Below are 21,003 nucleotides of genomic sequence, written 5' to 3' on the forward strand. Positions count from 1 at the left end.
AATTTCAGCTGAGTGAAAAGACTAAAACAAAATTTTAACTATGTAAAAGGAGATCATTTAAAGAATGGTACAGCACGACTTAGAAGATGTTTAGTCCAGTCTTCAAGTTTTTGTATCAGACAAATAGTGCAGTTTAATCAAAATACCCTTTATTTATGAAAGTGGAAATATTGAGTTGTAATAAATAATAAATTGGGCAGAATGTAATGAAATTATAATTTCATCTTTATGAGGTTATTAAACAATTAACAGATACATCCACGCAAAACCACACCCAGTCACAGAACACTGAACTACATAATCAGTGACAGCCCAATGGGGTAACCTTTAAAGGTGAGAGAGCAAATCCTTTGACTCTTTTGTGAGTACAACGAGCTAGCTTACCTATTTGAGAATGAGCATCATAAGATTTTACATGCATAATATTATTAATGCCCCTCCTAATAATAGTCATTTCTCCTCCATCTGATTTCCTCACTCGAACAATTCCTCCAAGTCTCCAGTCAGTAAAATATGCATAACCTGTATTGAAAGACAGTTAACACTTAGTAACAGTTATAGTGCAATATGATACAAAAGGTCAAATGATGCTGGATAAAACCTCAATGCTGGTCATGTAAATCTAATGAATTCTCAAGTGTAAGTCTTTCAGGAAAAACAAAAAATGGCAGCAAGTACAAAATGATTGCATAATGCATTGTGAAAGATATTCCATAAACTGATTTTCCACTAAATCTGCAGAAATACCTGCTCCAAAAACAGATCCAACTTGCCCTCCCAGACGTTCAAGCTCAAATTCAGATCTGATTCTGTATCAGGATATAATGACTTAGTCCCATCTCAACTTCTAATACAACTTTAAAAACTGTTTGCCAATAAACTTTTCCAGCATCTGAAGATATTTTGCAAAATAACTTTTTAATATAATGTCACAAAGAGGGGGCAGGTTCTGATACTCTTACTAACATCATGTGAGCCATTGTAGATAAATATCAGGACATACCCTACATGCAACTGAGTCGATCCTGCAAGTACAGAGCACCCTTTGAGAGGTCAGTGGTGGTTGAAGGTACACTGAACCTCTCAGGGACTATGATCTAGTGTCTAGTGATTACACAATCACACCCTCCTAGAAGCTGTAGCTAGTAGTGTAACATACCCAAGATATTGCACTGAAAAGGTTAACTTAGTTACAAGAACAATCATTTAAGTTCTCAGATGATTTCAGTACAAATATGTGAAAAGCAGCCTTCAAAAGTAAACAAGCAGCACTGAGTATATTTCATTACAGGAACTTCCAACACTGTCTTTTTGTAGAAAACCTGCATCGCAAAAGATTGCATAATACTTCATTGTGTACAGTCTCAGCTCATTTCATGGTAAATATTATGGATTTTAATACAGCTAATATTTTTCAATGCTAGACTCACCTCCAAAGATAGTCAGGCCAAATGGATGAGACATCTGATTAATGCGTTCAAGAGTCCTTCTGTCTAACCCATCAAAGGTACTGTGCTCAATTTTATCAAAAAAGGCATCCACCCAATACAGCCTTAAAGCACTAAAAACAATAAAAAGGTTTTATCTCAAAGAATTACATATTTACAAACAGAAATAAGTTTCTCAATAAGTGAACAGTCCTAGACTAGATTTTTCATGAAGTTATTTCAGAGTTTTTTTCTGAGAAAAATCTCAAATTTCACGTTTTCACATTTTGAAAAAAATACATCTCCCAGAGAAAATAAAAGCACTGCAACACGCAGTATGAAATATAGTGTTCCATACTTTTGCTTCTTGCAAACAATAAAAGATAGTTGCAAAGGTGTCTTTTACAATGCCCCATAGCTGTTTAAAGAAAGAAACACATATTTGCTCAAAAGGCCTCCGTGGCTTCTCATTGGTCTTTTTCTTACCCCCAGTCAATGGCTAGGCCATTGGGCCAGCCAAGTGTTGTGTTCACAATTGGCAAGGCATGGGATCCATCACACCAGGCTCTCATGATTTTAGCAGGGCGGAACCAATCTGTCCAGAATATATAACTGGGAAAAAAAAGAAGAAAATGCCTGGGAAATATTCATAACCATGAAGAAATAGCTGTTTTTGTCCACTGACAATAGTTTGGTTAACATAACAAAGGCACAATTCAATAAAACATGCACTCTCTTTTTTGTATCACACCATCACAATCATTTTAAAAAATCAGATTTTCTCTTGGTTGGAAGAAATGGCTCCATCCAGCAACAATATATTTCATAATACTCATCCAGGTATTCTGCTAAAACTAAGTGGGGGAAAGGACCCAGATTCACTAAAACTAAGTAGGGAAAAGGACCCAGACTCATTACATCTGACCCATGGAGGTGTAAATTGCACATCCCAGAGCCAGCAGAGTCCCTTGCATATACTAAGAGAGGGGAGGAGGTATTTGCACTGCTCTAAACAGTTTCTGCAAGCCCTTCCTCTTTCCATAGTTTGATGCACATGAATACAGTTGAAACTGGAGATGGTAGATGCAAGCTCATGAGGAGCCAATGCAACCTTGATGCAGTTAGGCTGCATTATAGCATATGTGAACAGAGCGCTAATGGACACTTAACCATGCTATGCACATGGAAAGAGAAACCGCTGTTATCATTTGGGAAACCAAATGCTTCCGCTTACATTTTTTTGGTAACAGATCAGTGACTACAGCACTGGGAAATAACACTTTACAAAACAAACTCAGAGTACCAACATGAACTGGGAGGTGCAGAATAAGATTCCATGCATATGACTTAAAGGTGAAACATCAAATCAAGTAAACAACTCAGATGACTACATGTCATAATAAAACAGATGAGAGCAACAGCTCTGAAGCACGCTGCTGATTCATTTATTTTTTGTTATATATTCACATCACTCCTAAATCTCCACCCCTTGAAGAAGTAAAGAGGTACTCCAAAATATCATTTCCTGCAGAAGATAAGTGAGTCAGTTCAAAACTGTGGGTGGTAGACAATTAAAGCTGAGTTCGAACACCACAACAGACTTTATACATATTTGCACAGATAAGTTACTAATTGATTGTGTTGGCAGGTAACAAGACTCTCTTAAAAGTGGCTAATTTGGTGATTCCCAAAATCATTACAAAACAAGTGGTGGAGCTCGAACAATAAGGAACCAATGAATCATAAATACAAAAAACATGTTGCAGAGAAAATCACATTTCAACAGAGAGCAGAATTAGGGCAAAAGTCACACTTAAAAGATCATGCAGATAAACCTCACAGAGCAATAGAGCACATACAGCAGAAAGAGAGATGTTAGTTAGACAGCAGAAAGAGCAAAGTTGTTCACGCCACTCAGTGCCAAAGCAGTAAAAACAACAGGAGTCAATGGTTGCAGCAGAAACTGGAGTCTGTAAGATCACACCGAACTCCTCTCATCTTAAAGTAACTGTGAAGGACCAACTGGCTGTGCTGAAGATGAAGATGAGATGAAGGTTATGACAACACCTGAGTAAGATAATACAGAACAGCAGGAGGAAGAAAGGAGCAAGGAGAGAGAGAGAGTTTACTAAACCAAAAAGACAATATATAAAAGAGAGAGAGGCATCCTCTTAAATACTTTTAAAAGAATGTGTGTGTTGAGTAAGGGTAGTTTCCAAGATTTATAAACCTAACAAATGCAGCGTATTTCTTTAGATGGGGAGGGGTGCAGTGTTCATCAATGCTAAATGTTTAATTAAATGAGCAAAAAGCAAGCACAGCAAGTGACCTCTAGGTGCCAGATTTAACAGGTTAATGAATAAAACATACTGGGTAAGAGCAGCAGCTTCAAGGATCTGTGTAGTTACTGGTTTTCAATACTACATATATCACCTCCTTGGTCCACCCTTATACAGTTAGTGACACTAGAAGCAAAATATCTATTTTAAGCCCAGTACCCTCTACTTTTCAGATGTTTTGTTCCTTTAGGCATGAGGTACCCCCATCTTTGTCAAGATTTTAATGTATAGTGCGATTTAATTCAAAAAGAAAAATCAAACCAAACGATGACAAATTCCTTTCTTAATATTTACAGGTAGGCATTAATATGTCCATCGTTTTGTCCTGACCTGTCAATGCACCTACAGTCATAGAGCTGAGCTTAGCTGCTTAACACAACTCTACCAGTGAACAAAGCTTCACATTCCAATGGTTAGAGATTAAGAATGTTCCTTATCAGCTCATCACTACACTTTTAGGATAACTCAACCGCCTAGGGGAATGGGTTATTAAAAATGAAGATGCAATTAAGGAAAATATGCAAAGAATCATTAAGATACTCTATACCAGGGATAGGAACCTAAAGTATGCAGTGAAAGTGACACTTTAGCATAGCTGCAGTTGCATGGAGAGTTGCAATTAAGGTTAGGCATTTCCATCAAAAGAAACACTCTCTTCTTTTCATTGTATTACACAAAGCAGAATCTTATTGCTTAGAGTGTATGTCAAAGACAAACAGCAGCATCTTACAAGTTTCAAATAGAATTATTCAAATACAGAAATTGAAGGTCATAAAAGGATCCAAATTATACTTCTCAGAACTATCCTGTGTTAAAAATAATACATGTATAACTTTATCTCTAGACTGTGGAGGCGGAGAGCAATTTTCTAATCCAAATGATATAAAACTAACAAGCTTCTCTTGGCTTTATATCAACAGACAAAAGCAAAAGAAAAAAATCTGTGCCTTTAAAGATAATTCTGTTGAATATTCCTTTCATGCTCAATGAATATCATCTTGCACTTTGCTTGGGATGTTGTAATCTGGGCCAGGATAAGAAAAATGGAGAAGAAGGAAGCTGGTGGGAGAGATAATATTTTGGAAAGTAGCTGAAGTCCAAAACCAGAAATTCTGAAAGGTAAATTTAACCTGTGCTGGTGCTGCTAAAACTTACAATTGTTTGCAGCTTTTAAAATAAAAACAAAATCAGACTTACCCAATAACAGGATGAACCACTATTGATCGAGGGTTATTTAAATTCTGGACAATAGTTCGTCTAGATTTATCCGTCAGCCTCATAACACTAATGCTCCTATATCGAGGATCTGTCCAGTACAGGTTCTTTGAGATCCAATCAAAGGCCAAATCTTCAATGCCTTCCACCCTATTGGCTGTCAGAATTTCTCTACCTAGAATTTGCAATAGATACAGTATAAATTAAATCCTTTGGATGTGATACAATCACAGGAAAGCACAATTTTGTTCAGAGAGCAGAGCGATCCTGCTTTTGGATAATTTTGATTATCTATGAGTTAGCGAACAATGATATAGCAGGCTGGATTGCACCCCTTGTGTCAGAGAGGGTTTGCTACACACAGGGGGATTCATCCTGGAAGAGGGAAAATTAAGGTTTGGCCAGAAAAAGGCAGCTATAATTTGCAAACAGGGTTTCAAAGGAGTCCTACAAAGGGAGGTCATTAAGGGACACAATGAATCAGCACATCCTTTAGGCACTCTAGCCATGCTTCCTCCCTCCCCAGCCAGAGCTACCCATTGTCTGGCCAACTTCAGGCTCCCTGACGGAGCCAGGTGATGAGCACTCGGGGAATTTTTCACCAGTTTGATAGAGGAGTGAGTCAAGTCCAGTAAGGCCAAGTTCTCCCCTCCCATATGTGCATGTAGCCCTTGCTGAAGTCAATGGGAGGTGTGCATGTGTACGGAAGGGCAGAAACTGGTCCTTAATCTGTACTTTAGTCAGGAACACTCCTAATAATACCACAAATAAGATTCTTATTAATCATCACACAACTAGAGTGGTCTCTTGCTATACTGCACTATCTCAAACAATCAGGCCAGAGTCTTGTCTCACAGAAGGAGATAAAAACAAGAAACAACCGATTTTCACAATGTAAAGATATAGCAGAATTGATGAACTGGCACTAGTTGAGAGAGTGGGAGGAGGGGGCACAAATATTTCACTCCTAAGTGAACACAGCAGGAATAATTCTTAGTGACTAGGTTGCCAAGTTGGCCAAAGACCAACAGAAGTGTCAGTTTATGGATAACACAATCACATTAAGATGATTATTATTCAATATTTGCATTTGAGTACCACCTCTAGAGCTCCCAATAAGGGACTGAGGCACCATTATGCTAGCCAGCATATACACCTATAATGGAAAGACATGAGGGAAAACAGAATCCAACAATGACTTGAGTGGGAGTTTTGCCTGAGTGTGGACTGCAGTAGTGTGCCCTTAAACAGGGAAAATTAACACAAAATGCAAGTGTCAGTCCTTGCAGATTCTTTAAAGGAATTGGAAGGATCCCTACCACCTTCTTATCTTTTTTAATGTTTTCAGAGTGGTATTTACAGTAGCCCCATATAAGATTAGTACAAATATTTGTGATCGTACTTTCTCCGCCTGAAACTGGGATTGATATTCATCTGTATTTCTCTAGGATACTCCTTTTTGTGTTTTTGATATTTTACTGTCATTGTTTCAATTAGCTGGCATTTTCTAAAAATGCAAGATTATTTACATATCTTCATCTATGAATACTAGTATGTAATGGAGCAGAATCACTGCACCCTCTGCCTTGGTAAAAGATAGTGCAAACCCTACTTGAGGGCCTCCAGCAGTATAATGTCCTTCCAGAGCTGGGATGCAGTGGTACAAGCTAATCACAACATCCTGTGCAAACAACAGTGGCCTGCAGACAGCCAGCACAGTCCTAATGTAGAGGGTTGGGTTTGGCTATGGAGGACTCGAGATGACACCTGTGTAATTTAAAGCTGCCCTTTCCTACAGGAAAAGCAGCAATGGAGATGTCACCTGCATATGGCCAGTGGTGAATCCAGCTTGGATACACAGCAGGCAGCAATGGCACAAAGATGTACCATTTACACCAGGAGGGCATATATAGACTACTATTTTTTGCTACTGCAAAACGTCAGTTTTGGGTGGCCTGATTCCATACCCACTGCAGTTTGGGTGTACAAAGAATGTAAAACTGGGGCTTGAGTACATTTGCGAAATGGCTAAAATTTGCAGGAGGTTACATAATTTCCTGCCAAGGCAAATACCCAGCTTTTTCATATGAAGATTCATAAAGAAACCAAACCAACAGTTTGCATCTCACCTGACCCATTCGTTTTTTGTTTATAAATTATATCTCTAGTTGTATCTGAAAAAAAAATGGTGTCATCCTGGGCACAGAAGTCAATTCCAACAAAGTATGAAGGGCTCCCAGTCACTGGGATAATCACATCTTCCTGAGTGGAGAGATTGAATGGGATGCCACGCACTGCCAACTGTGATGAAAAGAGCAAAAACTGCTGCACAGCTATAAAAGAAAAGAATACGTATAGATTTTAGTGACTTAAAGGGCTTCCTCAGGCTCAGATGATTCAAAATTAATTAAATGTAAGGTAAGGAACTTTTTAGTTTTATTTTGCAATGTTTGTTTTGGCAATAAAATTTAAACACATAAAACAGAAGGACTCGGGGGGAAGAGAGAGATGGATAGAAGACGAGAGAGAAGAAGAGAATGAGAAAAAAAATTAGAGTTTCAAGAAGAGGGAAAAAGAAAGAGCAGAAATGGAATTTAAGCAAATAGAGGCTGAAAAAGTAAAATGGAAGAAAGAAGAAAAATAGAATCTCTGAAACATATGGTGATGCAGCAGGGTCTTCCACTTCTTCCACTTGCATAGTTGCTAAGGATTCTACATCTCTTTACAGAAAACATTACCCCAAGGAAAGGAGGCATCATGGCTCTCTCATTAATTTCCATGGTGACCATTTGTGCAAAGAGAATTGATAGGCTGTATGGGGCCACCTCTGCCACCAGACCATATCTGAGCTGACCACATCAGCTCTTTTCTGACACTTGTAGCAACACAAGTCCTAAGCCACCATGCTCCTAAGTCACCATGAAAAGACAGGAGCAACAGTGGAAGTTGTTACATTTAAATTTTACAGCTGTCAACAAAGGTCATGGGAAAAAGTGCTAAACAACTTTGCATATCTAACCCCACATTGGTAATGAAAAACAGGGAAAGGATACTCTAAATACCTTTTCATGCGTCTGACTAAGTGGGTATTCACCCACGAAAGCTCATGGTCCAATACATCTGTTAGTCTATAAGGTGCCTCAGGACTCTTTGTTGCTTTTTACAGATCCAGACTAACATGGCTACCCTCTGATTCTGAATACCTGTTTACACAATTTTCTAGACAAAACTGGACTAGAGTCCCCTCAATGCTACCTTACCATTTTTCTATGGGGACCCCTCCTGTCTGCCCAGTCCCCTCCCCTATAAACTCCCAAACGGTTCAGATCCTGGGGCTTCGTTCTTTTTTATCTACTTTCTTCTTCTCAGTTATTGTATCTCTCTCAGCTATTATTTTTTTGTAGCTGGTACACAGCTATGGAATTCACATGTTTTGAAGTCACTAGTGCACTGGCCATTTACAGATATAATTTTATCCATAGCAGCGCTACTTGCAACACCCACTAATACACTTTCTTACCAATGCAATGTCGCCCATCCATGTGTAGATCAAAGCCCAGGGTGCATTTGCAGCGATAGCCCAGCCCATCGTTATCTGTTTTGTGACTGAGAACACAGATTTGTTCGCAACCCCCATTATTACTTCCACAAGGAGTTCTTACTGGAAAATAATGTGGATGGGATTAAATCTTCATGCTATAAACTTTCCATACATCATCAACTTTTATATTTTCAGACATTTTTTCAGTATTTACGGCAAATCATTTGGAGGTATATTGCCTAACGAGGGCAAAACTCCAATAGGAAAATATGACACGGAGGGCCCTGTAAGATGCTGAGTAATCCCCAGGAGGTACCGATCATCAACTATCGCTAAAGTTAACTGGCATTCAGATTGCTCAGCACCTCTCAAAAGGTAAACACTTTGGTCTATAACTTTCTGTATTCAGTCTATGGCTACACTAGAGAGCTTGCAGACGCGCAGTTGCACCGCTGTAAGCTCTCTAGTCTAGCCACTCTAAGCTGATAGAAGAGAGCTCTCATATCAACTTAATTAATCCACCCACAACGAGAGCATAGACGCTCTGATGCTGACATAGCGCTGTCCACACTGGCACTTAGATCAGTGTAACTTACGTCACTTAGGGGTGGCTTATTCACACCCCTGAGTGACGTAACTTATACGGACATAAGTGGTAGTCCAGATATAGCCCTACACTCAGTACATAGTTATGTCTCACATACAATATTCACTTGTCACCAAGGGCCTGATCCAACTGCCATTAAAGTCAATGGATATATACTTCCATTGACTTTAATGGCAGCTGGATCAAGCGGGAGGACAATTCCAACACTTCTCTTGACAATCAGCTGGCTTACCATATGGCTGCCTGAGAGCATGGTAAACTGTCACTCCATATGGCCTCAGTGAAGACTGGTAGATAACTTGAGGGTTAGAGTCAGCAAACTTATTAGCCTTTATCACTGCCATCCTTGTCCAATCAGTAAAATAAACATTATGTTCAAAAAGGCTTATTCCATAGGGATGAGGAACCAGTGACCCTCCATGAGCTATTGTCCTCCTGTTACAAAGACATGTTTACGGTTACATGTAGAATATTGTCAGAAAGATAATTTCATTTTAATCAAAAACAACAACAACAAATAGAACTTTACTAAATCATTAATTAGCTTCTGCTTTTATATACAAATAAGCTTCCAATACTATATGAGAGAGACAAACAGTGGTCAAAGAAGTGAAGCTGATACAATATATGCAGAGTAGTGTCTCAAAGGAAATGCAGGGTAGGCAGAGAGTGAATAATGCAGAAAGCAACTTAAAATTACTAACGGGATGAGAGAAGCAGAAAGCAGCCAGTCTCCACAGAGATCAGACGAGCAAGGGACACTTGGGAAGGAGACAGAAGAGGCCTGGGATGGTGAAAAGATAAAATGCCAGGACATACTGAATAAAATAACAAGTCAAGAAGAAAATTTGGAGAAGGCTACAGAAGGCCAAATCAGAGAGGCCTGCACTAGTTAGACACATGAAAAGATCCAAAACCATCATAAAATATGTGCATTCCACACAAACGCTGCAATAATGTATGCTAGATCAATTATAGGGATAATGCAAAAGTGTTTACTTCACTAAACAACACTTTAATATTAAATATATTAACATTAACCTGGATTTATGACTGAAGGTTCCTTTCCTTTATGTAGTTCAAATTTTATACCTCCAGGGGCCTCCAGTTGTGAGGAGACGTGTGCTGTGGTTTTCCGGTGTGTTACTCAGGAGGACATTAAACTCTATTTTAAGAGCACTTTCAAACTATACCATTGACTCACTTCAAAATGCATAATTTGTACATTGATGTAAGATACTCAATGTTGCAATAAGTGATAAGTTTTTATCTTAGAAAAATAGAGATTGTTCTAACCACTTGCATTCCTGCCTTACTAAACCATTAAAATGGCCTTGAAAAGAGCAGATATAAGGAGAAAAACAAAGATACCAGCATTGCTTTTATATGAAGAAACACTCTCTTGCAAATGAAGCAATAAACTGAGTAATAAAATTGTTGACTTGACAGACAACTGTTTTCTTGGACAAGATGTTAACGGGAACTAGAAAGGGAACAATTTTTGTTTCATGTCTGAGAAACACAGAGGCCATAATTAGCAATGTAGAGGTGAGGGAGCTTCTAAATAATAAATAATAGACAATAAATCACCATTGAAAGTCAACAATTACTTCTGTGGTAGCTGAGATACTGTGGTTACTCCCTATTTATATCAGGAGTGACTGCAGTGTCTCAGACATCACTGTGTGGTAAATGGTGGTAAATGATGGCTTTTTAATAGCTGTTACTACAGATTTGTGATTAGGTTTGAAGTGCAATCAAAAAGAGAAGAAATCAGAACATTTTATTTCCATTGTGGTGTGTGGGGTTTAGGAAGCTCAAGTTTACAATGAATGTAACAAACTAGCACAAGGAAAAGACAGAGAAAGAAAATGTAAAGTGTTCAAAGAAATAAAAATGCATGCCATCCAAAGACATGTATCATGGGAGTGGGCAATAAAAAACAATGTGAATGAAGAAGGAAGTGCAAAAATATAATCAAGGGGAAAATAGGACATAGGCATAAAACATGAGGTACAGTGGAGGAATTTAACATTGAACGAGTGACACTTCTCACAAATTAAGGTGTCCTATATCACATTCAAGTTGTGTTGTAGTTTAGATGTTTAGAATCTCATTTGGATAGACAGATCTTGAACCAGATATAGTACAACTAGCCCGTAAAATATAAGAAACAAAATTCTCTTCTACCTTTGAAGTCCATCATAAGTTACAGTCTCAATGTAATCAAAGCGGCTGTCCACCCAGTAAAGTCTCTTTGATACAATATCCAGAGTTATTCCAGCAGGCCAACCTAATTTTGTTTTTATCAAATCTTGTCGGTTTGTGCCATCCATGAAGGCCCTTTCCACTTTAGGATCTCCAGAAAGATTATCCCAGTCTGAGAAAAATAAATAACTATAAAAGAAAAAACAATTAAGGTCCCACATTTCCTTGAGATTTTATATATAAGCTACATTTTATGTGGAATTTTCAAATTGTTTCATCATTTAAAACAGCACATTGTTAGAGTTGGAGCTATGGTATCAATTGGTGCACAATGGAAATATGCCAGTTGACACCAATTGAGGATCTGGCCTACAGTTTTCTCTACAGATAGAATTCAGCAAGAACTGTGATTTCACCCAAAGGTTTATGGAACTTCTAATGTGCCCAGCAAAGGACAGAGGAACCAAACAGACCACCAGAAAAAAGCCAGGATCAACTTGGTGGGTCTTGAAGTGCATCATTATAAAAGGCATGAAACTCATCTCTCTGGCCCAGAGGAAGATCAAAATTTTTCATGCCTCTTACTGCTGCTGAAGTATATGGGGCAGGGACAAACAAAAGCAGTACAGCAGTTCACCCACTACTGCATCCCAAGCAGCAAGAGGCTAGCAGCCACAACAAAAACCTTTATGGAAAAATTCTACCCCCTGGATGCACATCACAATTCTCACTGGTTTCAATGGTAGCTGCACGTGCACAGTGAAGGCCAAAATCTTGCCATAATACTCCGGCTCCAAACAATGACGGTAAAAGTATTCCATGGTGCTGCCGTAACAGACAGTTCTATAGCATGGTATAGCTGGGGTCTTAGTCTGTATCTGTGTAAATTACCATTCCACAGGTAATATTATTTATCAATTAATTATATAGTCTTCCTCACAAACAACATGACACTGTACAATACATCATGTGCAGAAATACGTTCACCCACAATGAAATGCAGACACCCCTGAGGGGCAAATGTAGGAGCCATCCTACACAGGGATGGGAAAGGGAGAGTGTTAAGTAACTTTTCAAACTGGGCATGATGTTTAAACTGGAATTTAGTTGGGGTGCTGGGTGTAATACCCATAACTCTTGTGAAACGAGAGATCAGCCAGTAGAACACAAATTGTCACGGCCTCCCTTTTATGTTTTATTTCAAACGACAATTATTGACTATTTCATAGTTACTGTTCCTTTATATATGAATACAGGGATTTTAACCATCTTTTCTCATTACCTCACCTGTATCACTTACCCAACAGTTGGGTCGAGTGCTATTCCTCTAGGATTTCCCAGATTTTCCGCAATAAGAGTTACACGGTTAGTTCCATCCAAGTTTACCATATCTATTCTGTTCACACTGGTCTCAACTACATACAGTTTATTGTTAACCCAGTCTACTGCGAGATTTTCAGGTGTGTCAACTGAAACATTTAAAACTTCGTGGATATCGGAACCATCAATACCAACAGAAAACACCTGAAAATAAAAGACGTATTATTAACAAACTATTAACTACCATGATGTTCCATTAGTCATCTTAATTACTCACGCAGTAGTTGTCATGCCTGAGGTAATCACACAGCCCTATAGATATGGGGCCAAATTCTGCCCATGGTTACACCCATGTAAACCCTTTAAAGTTGCTTCCCAGGCTTTTGCAAAAAGAAATAAGGAGGATTTTTGTGAAATTTTGGATCCAAATGCACAAACAGACAGCTTGCTCATGTGTCATTCCTACAGACTGGACAAGTTACCTTCCACCACAGTAAAAATGGCAAAAATCCTGGAGTAAAAAACAACAAATGGCTGGCTTTTCTGGACCTCAGCAAAAGCATGAGTTTTCAACAGTTTAACCAACAGAGAGTCTTTTAGCAAAGCTCTAATTATAGGTTAAGCAAACAAACAGGAGAAGGATCTCTTATTGCACCAGCAAGCAACCAGGGAGAGCTGCAGGGAAGCCTTGTTCACCCAAGTGAAGAAGAGGACAGAAAGCCCTCCTGCTTTAGCAGAGGGTGAGCTGCACTCCCTTGGCTGCCTCTTACTTTAGCCCCTGGCTCTTAGAGTAGAAGGCTCAAGGAGACATGCCATTTTAATTTACATGTGAGCTCACAGCTACAATCCGATGAAGCAAACAATGAGTGAGTCTTTTAGTCTTTTTACTACCATACAAATTTATACCAAAAAAAAGTGTTTTTCTGAGGCAGGCAGCCTACATTAAACCAATGTTACGATGCACCACAAATTAATGCAATCCAGAAAGCTTTGAACTAAAAACAGGGCCGCCCAGAGGATTCCGGGGGCCTGGGGTCTTCAGCAGCGGGGGGCCCTTCCATTCCAGGACCCGCCGCCAAAGTGCCCCGAAGACCCGCGGTGGGGGCCCCCCCGCCTCCGAATTACCGCCGAAGCGGGACCCACTGCCAAAGTGTAGCCCGGTCTTCGACGGTAATTTGGCGGCGGGGGGCCCCCACCGCGGGTTTTCGGGGCACTTCGGTGGCGGGTCCTGGAGCGGAAGGGCCCCCCGCCGCCGAATTACCGCCGAAGACCGAGCTGAACTTCAGCGGCGGGTCCCGCTTTGGCAGTAATTCGCCAGTGGGGGGTCCTTCCGCCCCGGAGCGGAAGGACCCTCCGCCGGCGAAGACCGGGAGCCCGGCCCCGCAAGAGTTTTCCGGGGCCCCCGGAGTGAGTGAAGGACACCGCTCCAGGGGCCCCAAAAAACTCTCGTGGGGGCCCTGGCGGGACCCGGGGCCTGGGGCAAATTGCCCCTCTTGCCCCCCCCCCCCCCAGGCGGCCCTGACTAAAAAGGTCACAATTTTAAATCCACCCTGTTGGGTCCACAAACTGTTGAACATATGAACTATTTAAGCACCTACTCCATTGTTCTAAACCCAGTGACGTAGGATCTTGTGGATTTTAGGCCAGATGCAAACTAGGTGAGATGAGGAACGTCATAGGTGCATAACTCATAATGTTCTTGATTAGTTTGTGCCTTAGCTTAATTGTTAACAGAGTGTTTAACAGTCTTTGTTTTTCTAACATTTATGTAATTTCTGTTATAATAAATATTAATTACAATGCATTTCACATGTAAGAGAATGCCTTATTTATTATTGTTGTTGTTGTTACTCCTAGAAGTTGCAAACAGGATTGGAGCTCTATTGTGTTATGTGTTACACAAACATAGATAAATAGACAGTCTCTGCCACAAAAAGCTTTTGATGGAAATATCCATTCACTGAAGTGTTGGTACCTTTTACAGTAAAAGGAAAAACAACAGTATAATCGCAGGCAAAAACATTTTACAGGTAAAACTCTGGCCTCAACCTTAAGCTATGCTGCTGCAACTGGCTTAAGCATAATAAATGGAAATATTCTGTGGAGAAAATGCAAGAATTGTGCAACTATGGAGAAAATCCTGCCCTTTCTCCATGGCCATGCAGGGTCCTTGGCAGTGTGGCTATGCTGTGGAAGGCCTGGAAAATTTACACATGTGGTAAACACCAGCTTACTGACAGGAATCTTGCTCTGTGCTAACCCTCCACACACTGGGGTCAGCAGGGAGTGGGGTCATAGGTGAACCCGGAAGATCTTCCCGTCCCCTATTCCCCATCCAGCAAGGGCAATAAGTAAGTGTCTCGTAAAAACTTTTATTATTGAAATTAGGCTCTTTTTTTGGTAGTCTAGCGCTTGGAGAAATGGGGTGTGTAGGTATATGACATCTAACATTAGTGACATGGTACTATACTCAGAAATATACAGATTCTTCCAGACACAGAGTTATCAGCTTATTTCCAGGGTTGGTTTACTTGTCCTACAAAGTTCTTATAAAAGTTTTGGATTTATGCAACTGAGCTGAAACTTTTATTCTTTTCGATGAGGTTGGGGGAGGAGAAAAGAGACAATAGGAAAAATATGAGCCTGCCTGCTTTAACATGTACCCCAAAGCAACTTCTGAAAATTACTGTTTTACTCTGATTGAAACTGAACATATTTCCTCTTTTCAAAAAAAGTAGTGTAACAAAATATTGGCTCATTACACAAAATATTGTCAATATTTGTTCCTCAAAGCTCAATTACAATTCCATTTGGAGTATATGGCAGAAATCTGATTTTTATCATCTTGGAAACCACAGCAGTTTTACATTTTAAATGATCAGGTTTCAAAAAATTACTAAGAAAAATTTGTCCAGTTTTGAAAGAATGTCTACTATTTCTCTTAATTAGGCTTTTGGACTCAATTTCAAATTAAATTAAAAGTTGCTCAACATAGCACCATATAATAGCATGCTTTGTTTAACATATCAGATGTAACAGTATAGCTTGGAAAATGTGGTGATTAATGTAAAATTTCTCAAGGGCCTTTTTTGTTAGAAAACAAAGATATAGCCTGCATCTGCTCACAAAAATGAAAAGCTATCAACACATTCTGCTCCTGGGTCTTTTTACTTCCAAAAAATCATATTTTTCTTGAAATTTCTACCTACTTTATCTTGCACTGTGTCTGTCCAAAAGATTCTACGTAGGTAAAAATGAAAGTCCACTCCGACCGCAACGCCACGATTCTGGGATTGCACCAAAGTACGAAAACTCCTTCCATGGACATCTCCAATCAGCAAATCACGACCATTGGAGAAAATAATTGATGCAACACCAGCTGAAAGTGAGGGTAAGGTGTGACTACCAGCACAACATATAGATCAGTTATTTTGCAAACAGACTTTAATAGGTTTGCAAACTACAAATAGAATACACAGGTATAAACTGACATTTATCAATATTGAGCATATACAACCTGCTGGTGGATGCAAATGTGATTTTGTTATTGTAGATTGCACATACTGCAACCACCTGTGAAAATCTGGCCCTTTAAGCACTGCATGGCAACCTTGTCTACAGCCTGGTTTAGAGTTTTGGAGGAAGCCACTAAGGAATGTGCAGTAAAAACACGTCTGTATGAAAATATTACCAGAAGTGTGTATATCCACATGCTCAAGAAGGTTCTCTCTTTCTCTGGGTACGTCTACACTACGGGACTATTCCGAATTTGCATAAACCGGTTTTGTAAAACAGATTTTATAAAATCGATTGCGCGCGGCCACACTAAGCACATTAATTCGGAGGTGTGCGTCCGCGGTCCGAGGCTAGCGTTGGCTTCTGGAGCGTTGCACTGTGGGTAGCTATTCCCTAGCTATCCCATAGTTCCCGCAGCCTCCCCCGCCGCCCCTTGGAACTTCCGGGTTGAGATCCCAGTGCCTGATGGGGCAAAAATCATTGTCGCGGGTGGTTCTGGGTAAATGTCGTTAGTCACTCCTTCCTCTGGGAAAGCAACGGCAGACAAGCATTTCGCGCCTTTTTCCCCTGGATTGCCCTGGCAGATGCCATAGCATGGCAATCATGGAGCTTGTTTTGCCTTTTGTGACTCTCACCGTATGTGTACTAGATGCCGCTCACAGAGGCGATTCAGCAGCGCTACACAGAAGCATGCTTTTGCTTTTGCATGACAGCAGAGATGGTTACCAGCCATACTGCACCATCCAAACCCTTCCATAAATTGGAACTAAGATGATCATGGCTACCAGTCCTTTTGTACCATTTGCTGCTGTCATAAGTGCCCCTGGCTGCTCTTAGCCAGGGGCGCAAAAGCCAAAATTGGGAATGACTCCCTGAGTCAATCCCTCCTTTTTGGTATCTAAAAATAGAATCAGTCCTGCCTAGAATATAGGCAAGTGTACTAGATAACCACTGTATCATAGAACCAGAGAGCACAGCTGCTCTGTGTCAGATCCTGCAGAAATTATGATCTGTATGCTATTCACAGGGGGTGCTCCTGTAACAACACACACCTGTTCATTCCGTTCTTACCCCAGCCTTCCTGGGCTACCATACCATTGTCCCCCCACTTGTGTGATGAAGTAATAAAGAATGCAGGAATAAGACATGGTGACTTGTTAGTGAGAAATGAGTGGAAGGCAGCCTCCAGCTGCTATGATAGTCCAGACAGGACATTAAGCAGTGTGTAGGAGAGAAGCCCAGCATCCCTCTGCTAGTCCAGGGGCAACTGAATCTTTTCTTTACACATGAAGGGTGGGGGCTGATGGAGCTCAGCCCCCTGTTGCTATGATGACGATGGTTACCAGCCATATTGCACCATCCACCACCAGAAAAAATTAGGGCCAGGCGCCCTTGATCGACCTGATGGATGCTAGTCAGCATGGTTACTGCTCCATGTGCCAATAGGCTGCTGACGAGGACGGTTACCAGTCCTTTTGTACCATCAGCCACCCATGGCAGGGGGGGGAGTGATGATGTTGGTGTTGACGGCTGCAGCATCGTGTCTATCTGCAGCATTCAGTAAAGATAGGGTGACATGTAAAAGAGTCAGAGGATTGTTTTCCCTTTCGCTTCTGGGGGTGTGTGTGGGGGGTGAGTAGATTGCCAAGCTATGCCCTGACCCACCGCGGACACTGTGTTTGACCCTAGAAGCATTTGGAGCTCAGCCAAGAATGCAAATACTTTTTGGAGGCTGCAGGAACTGTGGGATAGCTTCAGTCCTCCAGTCCATGAGCGTCCATTTGATTCTTTGGCTTTCCGTTACGCTTGTCACGCTGCAGTGCGCTGAGTCCCTGCTATGGCGTCTGTCTGGAGATTTTTAAAAAAGGATTCTGAATTTCATCTTCTGTAACGGAGCGCTGATAGAACGGATTTGCCTGGCCTTACAGCGATCACATCCGCATGGTCCGTGCTGGAGCTCTTTTTTTATTTTGATTTCGGACTGCATCGCCACCCGTGCTGATCGGAGCTCCACGCTGGGCAAACAGGAAATATTCAAAAGTTCGCGGGGCTTTTCCTGTCTACCTGACCACTGCATCCGAGTTCAGATTGCGGTCCAGAGTGGTCACTGGTGCACTGTGGGATAGCTCCCGGAGGCCAATGCCGTCGATCAGCGTCCACACTAACCCTAATCCGATATGTTAATACCGATACTAGCGTTACTCCTCTCGTTAGGGAGGAGTACAGAAACCGGTTTAAAGAGCCATTAAAATCGATATAAGGTGCCTCCTAGTGTGGACGGTTGTGGCGTTAAATCGGTTTTACGCTCCTAAAACCGGTTTAAACGCCTAGTGTAGACCAGGCTTCTCTCTCGTCACCCTCCACCTTCTCTCAAAAGGCCTTTTTCCCACATGAGAGATGGATATTCTTTGAGTCTGCCACGCAGCCTATCTCCTGTGAATTTTTATTTACTGCCACTTTCCATAGGTATTCTTCATTCTCACATTCCATTAGAGCATTTCAGAGCAGCAGAGACTCTCCAATAAGAAGGCTTTGAAGGAAAGTTTGCCTTGAAAAATATATCTCCATGGAGAGGGCAAGTGGATCTACTTCAGGTGAAGATATTTAAGACCCAAATCCTGCTCACTTCCCTCAGACAAAGCTGCCATTAAAGTAAATGGAGCGAGCAGCCTAAAAATGATCCACCAGTCTGAAAATCCTGTTTCTAATTGAATAATGCATTTGAAAGATAGGGAATATCTCTGGAACCATCAGAATCTTTCATGCCACTGGAACATTTTACATGTGCCTGCTGTACTCAAGCATATTTCACTACTTTTTTTTCCAATACACAGAAAATTACAAGATAATATTTGCTTTACAAAGAAAATTACAGCAAGAACCACACTTGGTGCCATTTACTTACATGAAGTGTTGGCTCTACAGTGGCGGTGATGCTCCAAGAAATAACCTTCCACACAGTGACATTGGTGATGGCCAACACGGTCTTCACACAGCTGGTCACACACACCCCACATCTTACAATCATCAAAATCTGTTAGAGAGAGAAGGCACGCATATAAACAAAGCTTTGAGTAAGGAGGACACTGTCATACGTGGCAGGCCTGAGAAGACTGTCCTCCCTTTTTTCCTTATATTTGTTTGCAAAGTCCCTGTCACTATTGGTAAGTAGGTTTCCCTTTTGATAACAAATGCTTCTATTTTCTTTTCCTCAGAAGAAAAAGATCAGTGCGGCTGCCTAAGCTTCATGGGCTGCCTGATAATAACAAACTTGTTTGTGCAAGCAATGGAGGAAAAAATAATTGGTAGGAAAAGGATTTCAGTGTCTACCTTCCAAGAGTGACCAAGAACAATGGAAAGCAAATGATGGAATGAATGTGAGATACTTTCAGTAGATACCCACCCTACCGGACTCAGAAATCTCTCTCTTATTTGAGGCTATACATGGGGTACCCAAGGGCACAATATTCCCAGAAGTACATCCCCTAGTACCAGTACAACCACAAGGAACATGATGTCAGCTAGTTAGCTTGCATAACATATCAACAGCCACCTTCTTAGAAGTGCTGCTCCCTAACACAGTAATTCCATTAGACCTAGCTGAGACAACAGAACTAAACTACTGTTCAGATGAGATGAGTAGCTCAAAACCCATATTACATGTGAATGGTCTGCAGGTCCCTGTATTTAGAGCTAGTTATACAATATAGATCTGCTCTATAATTCCAGGCAAAAACCATGGGCCAGATCTTCAACTGGTGTAACTGACTCCAGTGGAGCTCTCCCAGCTCACGGTAGCTAAAGAGCTGACCCCACGAAAGCCTATACTATTTTCATATATATAACTTCACTGTTGGTAGTACACTATAAAAAGCAATATAAGTCAACATGTGAGTAATTCTTTTCAATGTGGAATTGAGTAATACTGTACTGGATGAAACCATTTAATGAAATCAATACACCTTGTCTATTCATCTTCATTATACTTGCTGCACCCCACAGTCCAACACCCCAGGAGATAAGCAATGGGATCTCTAGAAATTACTTCATGCAACTGAAATGAAAGCACAGAACTTTAATGATGAATTCCCTAACTAATGTCACATATGTCTCATTCTTTCTACTAGCCAATTCTGCAAGGTGATGACATCCAAAGGAGTTACGGGCACTCAGCACCTCTCCAGGTGTCCATTATCTTTCAGTCTCAAGCCCTGTGAGGTTTTCATAGAATCATAGAATCTCAGGGTTGGAAGGGACCTCAGGAGGTCATCTAGTCCAACCCCCTATCTCAGTGTCTGATACCAGTCAAGAAGATACACCATCCAACTCAGATGGGAGAAAATGATACAGGATACACCATACACTGCAGAACTTTTTGGAAGTAAGCAACTCTAATATAATTTAGACAAAACTGCTTTTGATGACTTGTGCATAAATAAAATGCATCCTTGTAAATACTGGGCAGAAACATTTTCATTGTTTAGACTGATATGAAGATAAATGAGAGAAAAAACCTGAGCAGCATTAGTAGTTCATGAGTGGGTGTTATATGTGTGGATACATGAATATTTATTTATAAGAATTCAAAGAGGAATATATTTATTCATATTACCATTTATTTAGAGCAAGAGAAAAACTGAGTAATGAATACACAGGAGTGTGAATCTACAAGCCTATTGCTACAATGAGCTATAATAAAAGAAACAGATAAACTCAATTTTCAATATATTTAATAATAATACTTGGAACTTCTATAAGACTTTCCATCGGAGGAGCTCCATATTCTTCAATGTTGATGAGTTAAGCCTTATCTAACAAACCATTTTCCAG

The 21,003-nt window shown here is 40.5% G+C and overlaps 1 protein-coding gene across 1 annotated transcript in view; it reads right to left on the minus strand.

Annotated features, from left to right (window-relative positions):
- LRP2 (LDL receptor related protein 2) overlaps nucleotides 1-21,003 on the minus strand; it is a 177,498-nt gene that overhangs the window by 106,656 nt on the left and 49,839 nt on the right. The window contains exons 10-20 of the mRNA XM_045033029.1: nucleotides 19,079-19,207; nucleotides 15,867-16,036; nucleotides 12,638-12,861; nucleotides 11,320-11,526; nucleotides 9,362-9,564; nucleotides 8,502-8,642; nucleotides 7,111-7,314; nucleotides 4,964-5,156; nucleotides 1,914-2,039; nucleotides 1,431-1,561; nucleotides 385-522 (exon numbers count right to left, since the gene is read on the minus strand). Of these exons, the coding sequence (XP_044888964.1) occupies nucleotides 385-522; nucleotides 1,431-1,561; nucleotides 1,914-2,039; nucleotides 4,964-5,156; nucleotides 7,111-7,314; nucleotides 8,502-8,642; nucleotides 9,362-9,564; nucleotides 11,320-11,526; nucleotides 12,638-12,861; nucleotides 15,867-16,036; nucleotides 19,079-19,207 (1,866 nt within the window). The remainder of the gene's footprint in view (nucleotides 1-384; nucleotides 523-1,430; nucleotides 1,562-1,913; nucleotides 2,040-4,963; nucleotides 5,157-7,110; nucleotides 7,315-8,501; nucleotides 8,643-9,361; nucleotides 9,565-11,319; nucleotides 11,527-12,637; nucleotides 12,862-15,866; nucleotides 16,037-19,078; nucleotides 19,208-21,003) is intronic.

Source organism: Mauremys mutica, chromosome 10 (genome assembly GCF_020497125.1).
Source record: "Mauremys mutica isolate MM-2020 ecotype Southern chromosome 10, ASM2049712v1, whole genome shotgun sequence".
NCBI lineage: Eukaryota > Metazoa > Chordata > Testudines > Geoemydidae > Mauremys > Mauremys mutica.